The sequence below is a fragment of the Etheostoma spectabile genome, chromosome 3 (assembly GCF_008692095.1).
Source record: "Etheostoma spectabile isolate EspeVRDwgs_2016 chromosome 3, UIUC_Espe_1.0, whole genome shotgun sequence".
NCBI classification, from domain to species: domain Eukaryota; kingdom Metazoa; phylum Chordata; class Actinopteri; order Perciformes; family Percidae; genus Etheostoma; species Etheostoma spectabile.
Genome location: NC_045735.1, coordinates 34,211,900 through 34,216,861, shown reverse-complemented (window position 1 = coordinate 34,216,861; position 4,962 = coordinate 34,211,900). Strand labels below are relative to the sequence as shown.

Genomic DNA, 4,962 nt, shown 5'->3' with positions numbered 1-4,962 from the left:
TTGTGGTCTGAACATCGCTGTAAAATCATATTTACTGGTAAGAATGTGATAGATGATGACTTTGTTCACCACAGCGTGGGACATCTACTATACAGCAGAATTTTCACAATAAAAAGCAAAAACAAACACAAAACAAACAAGTAACACACAAAGGAAAAAACAGGCAAACAATAGACGTGAGCAGCGTTTGAACTGAAGTGGAAGTTGGCGTCTACTCAGGTTTTAGCAAGAGACAAAAAAAAAAAAAAAAAACTTGCTGTGTAAGTAAGACGGTAAATCCAATGAATTATGTAATTAAGAATAAAGCAAAGTAGGTAACACACCATAATATACGTTCAAGAAGTAGGGCGGATCCGAATGCGACTAAATGGCTATTGTATATACGGACAGATAGATATATATTTTATATGTTATATATAATGTGTGTATTACATATAAGTATTCATATTATAGTGTACCATTACAAGCCTTTATAGTAATACTGCATCATAACCATTCCTTTATCCTTTAAATAGTACATACTCCACGCTCTTCCGTCTAGTGTATTTCACTCCGATATTAATACTTGTTGCAAACGTAACACAGAAATTGGGGAGCGACATAAGTTTTCCTGGTTTGAAGGTGTCAGGGACAACCCGTCAGAGCGATGGGGAACCAGAAGAACGGCGTGAAGGAGTCCAGAAGCACAGAAGCTGAGAAGAAGAAGATAGAGTCGGTTCTGTTTCTAGGGAGTGGGTACGGTGCAATAGTAAATCTGAGTACATGTACTCATAATGTAAATGAGTACATTTCTCAGTATAACTGAGTCACAGTACTCAGTATGTAATGAGTACATCTCCAGAATGTAACTGAGTACAGTCCCAATGTACGAGTTACATTCTACTAAGTAAGTAACACTGAGTACATGTAGCCCAGAATGTAAATGAGCATACTCCAGTATGTAACTGAGTACATTACTCCAGCTACATGTAACTGAGTACATCTACTCCAGTATGTAACTGAGTACATCTACTCCACGTAATGTAAATGAGTACATATATCAGATAACTGAGTACAATTAGTATGTAATCGGCATAACGTAGCTCCAGTAATGTAACTGAGTACATCTACTCAGTAAGTAACTTAGTACTACTCTAGTAACTCAGATCTGTAAGAATGAGTACCTGTACTCCAGTAATGTAATGCAGTACATCTACTCAGTAATGTAACTGAGTACATCAGACCCAGTAATGTAACTGAGTTACATCTGAATCCAGTAATGTAACTAGAATAGTCAATGAGTACATTCTACTCCAGTAATGTAATGAGTACATCTACTCCAGTAATAGGTAACGAGGACTATCGATACTCCAGTAAATGAGTAAGCTGAGTACATATTACTCCAGCAATGTAACTGAGTACATCTACTCCAGTAAGTAACTGAGTACATGTACTCCAGTATGTAATGAGTACATCTTCTCAGTAATGTAACTGAGTACAGTATCCATGCAATGTAATGATACAGTAGTACAGCAATGAACTGAGTAATCACTCCAGTAATGTAACGAGTACATCTACTCCCAGAATGTGTAACTAGGATCATCTACTCAGTAATAGTAACTGAGTACATTTACTCCAGAATGTAAGTACTTTAGTTAAGTACTTAGGTACTCCACATCATCTGTTACAGTTACAGCAGCGGGTCAGTGGACGCTAACGTTAAGTTGAAGTGCTCGTTTTTAAAATGGTGCCGCTCGGGACCGCTGTGCTGCGTTGATTTAATGAAACGGCCTTTCTGTCCGTTTCATTCTACGGACTTCACTGCGATGTGAGGCTTCATGCAGGAGTTACATGTTGTCATGGCAAACCGTTTTGTCCCGTCAGGTGGTTTGAAGGCTTCAACTGGGACGGCCTCCGCAGGGTGACTTGGTGTCCCCTTCACGCCACGGGGGTGTCCCCAGTCCCTCACAGTCTTCTCACACTACATCGCCTGCATGTGAGGGTTTTTAAACGGGTAAACCGGCTCAATCCTGCCTCCGATATTTCATATCAACGTAAAAAGCAACGTAAGTGGTCAGGGTCAGATACGTAGAGGTTTAACCCCCTGATGAGAGGCCGCGGGTTCGACTCGAACGCGGCCCTTGTCTACATGTCATCCATCTATCCTGTGAAAATAAAGAACTAAAAATAATGAAAAAAAACTAAACTAACTAACTAACGTGCTAGTTAAGTTAACAGACACAGATTACTGCTAACTAACTGCTAGGTACATTAACATAGGCAAGCTAATACTGCTAACTAACATGCTAGTTAACGTACATAGCACAGGCTAATTACTGTAACTAAACATGCTAGTTATATTAACAATAGGCACAGGCTAATTACTGCTAACAACATGCTAGTTACATTAACAATAGGACAGGCAATTATAGCTAACAACATGCTAGTTAACATAACATAGACAAGGCTAATACTGCTAACTAACATGCTAGGTAAACATTAACATAGACACTTTTAAAAAGGTAAAAGTTGGCTACAAAAAAACTACGCAATTGCAGTGAATGTGAGTGAGGTTTGACGTTATCTCCCCTGGGCGTTGACTTCCTGTTTGTTCCCCCAGTTGGCCGGGCATTGGAAACAGCAACTTTGACTATTCCAGAGGAGCAGACGACCTCTCCTGATGAAGAGTCGGCTGGGACCTGGAGTTTAGGATCGTGGAACAACCCCGTCTCACCCCAACGCGTCAATACAGGCCCCTGTCAGGTGGTTTAGGTCTGTATGGGACTGTTGGCTTATGGAACAGGAGGACCAAAATGCAGATAGGCAGTAGGCAAAAGAGGGTATTATCAAAGATTTTTACAAAAGGTGTCCGCTAGTGATGGCGGTCTGACAAGAAGCTTCGATACGGCTTCAAAACATTAACTACAATTCAATTTGAACCCTGCTCCGAAGGTGCTTTGGTACGGGAAAGAAATCACGTGACACGTGGACGTCCAAGCAGCAACTGATTTATTCTCTGAATGAATCAGAGAGTGCAGATTTAGTCATTTGGCGATGGGGCCTCCACACTGACACACTGCCGGTGGGTCGCTCCTCTTCACAGTGGTAGCATCGCTAGCGCAAGCAGGGCTTCTTGCTGCTCTTTAGTAACGTTACGTAGTGTTGTCAGTAGCCGTCGTGATAAAGGTTGTTACCTTTGGAAGTTTTGCTAAAAAACTCTGTCTTTCTTCGCTTCTTTCCTTTTCAGAACCACTTCGGTAGCTTTGCTTCATTTTCCAACCGTCTGTAGCCTCGGCTACAGCCGCTAGCGTTTGTAGCCTGCGGGTACAGCCGCTGAGCTGTTGTAGCCTCCGGCTTACAGCCGAGCGGGTGTAGCCTCCGGCTTACAGCCCGGAGCTGTTTGTAGAAGCCCGCTACAGCCCGCTAGCGTGTAGTGGCTTACAGCCGCATGAGCCGTTCTTTTAGCCTCCGGCTAAGCCATGCTGAGCGTCTGTAGCTCGGCTTCAGTGTGAGGTTTTAGCCTCGGTTAAGCCGCTGGAGTCTGTAGCCTCGGCTACAGCTCTTGCTGAGCCTTGGTTACAGTAGGATAATGAATAGGTCCAATGTAGGGGGACTGGGGGGAGTTCTCATCGGAATTAAACATCGGATGCACAATACTAGGTATCATTTAGAGATATTAATTGGTGAAAAGTAAGACAACAATCGTAACCATAAGTTATGAGGCGTTTTACGGGGCCCTGGGTTTTGGTAGCTTGGGGCCTAAAGCATTGCTGACCTTTTCCATATGGTAAGTCGCCTCTGGAGTCAGAGATTCACTGCAACGGGCACGCCTGGTTCGAGTCTGGATTGTAGCTCGAACCATAAATATAGATCGTGGCGTCCGGCGACTTTCCCGCGCAGCAGAAACAAGAACATGATGAGCTCTCTGAAGGAGTCCGTCATGTTGTTCTGTCTCCGTGCCGATTCAACAGAACCAAACCATGCAGGTGTGAAGCGGCGTTATTACTTTATGATTTAAAAAGTAGAATTTGCCTTGTCAAAAGTTGCAGCGTAAAACATAGATGGTGCAATTCATATCTACAGTCAATAACAAGAAAAAGTCTGAGTATATTAGAAAGTTCTTTACATGTTTGGTTTATACTGTGTTACAATTAATTCGTTTCAATTCAATTTTATTATAGTATCAATTCATAACAAGAGTTATCTCGAGACACTTTACAGATAGGCAGGTTAGCCCACACTCAGAATTACAAGGACCCAACAGGTCTAGTAGTTTCCTACTGAGGCAGCAACAGGGCCACAGTGGCGAGAAAAAACCTCCTTTTAGGCAGAAACCTCGGGACAGACCCGACCCAGACCCAGACCCAGACCCAGACCCAGACCCAGACCTAGGCCCGGCCCAGACCCAGGCCCATGCCCAGACCAAGGCCCGGACCCAGACCCAGGCCCGGCCCAGACTAGGCCCAGACCCAGGCTCTGGTAGGCGGTGTTGACGGGCCGGCAAGTAGTTTGTTTGTATGTATTTCTGGACGCTACAGTGGAGGCACAGCGGTGCGTGACGGCTCCACCGCTGGAAGAGTCACGGTAAATCACAGGAAAATGTGTCCTCTCGCCTTTATACTGGATAAACATAACTTTCTAAATGTGGAGAGGTTGGGAGCAAAGACAGAAACCGGCTCAGTCCAGAAAGTGGGAAATAAATTGATGTCCTTAATAAAAATCATTGAGTGTTCCCTATACCAGTACCCCCCTGGCCATAGTTACACAAGCACACAACGCCCAGCACATAGGACGCTCTTTTAATGTGAATAAACAGGCAGAGACGCACTTTTAATGTGAATAACAGACGCAAGAGGACGCACTTTATGTGATACAGACGATAGACGCCTTTTGTGTGAAAACAGACGCCATTAGGACGCACTTTTAGCGGGAATATCAGACGCCATAGGACGCACTTGTAGCGGGAATATGAGACCGCCATAG

The 4,962-nt window shown here is 43.8% G+C and overlaps 1 protein-coding gene across 1 annotated transcript in view; it reads left to right on the top strand.

Moving 5' to 3' along the window:
- The first annotated feature begins 646 nt into the window (after nt 1-646).
- The window catches only part of LOC116687053 (stanniocalcin-like), a 30,377-nt gene continuing 26,061 nt past the window's right edge, over nt 647-4,962 (top strand). The window contains exons 1-3 of the mRNA XM_032512139.1: nt 647-735; nt 1,864-2,045; nt 2,600-2,737. Of these exons, the coding sequence (XP_032368030.1) occupies nt 647-735; nt 1,864-2,045; nt 2,600-2,737 (409 nt within the window). The remainder of the gene's footprint in view (nt 736-1,863; nt 2,046-2,599; nt 2,738-4,962) is intronic.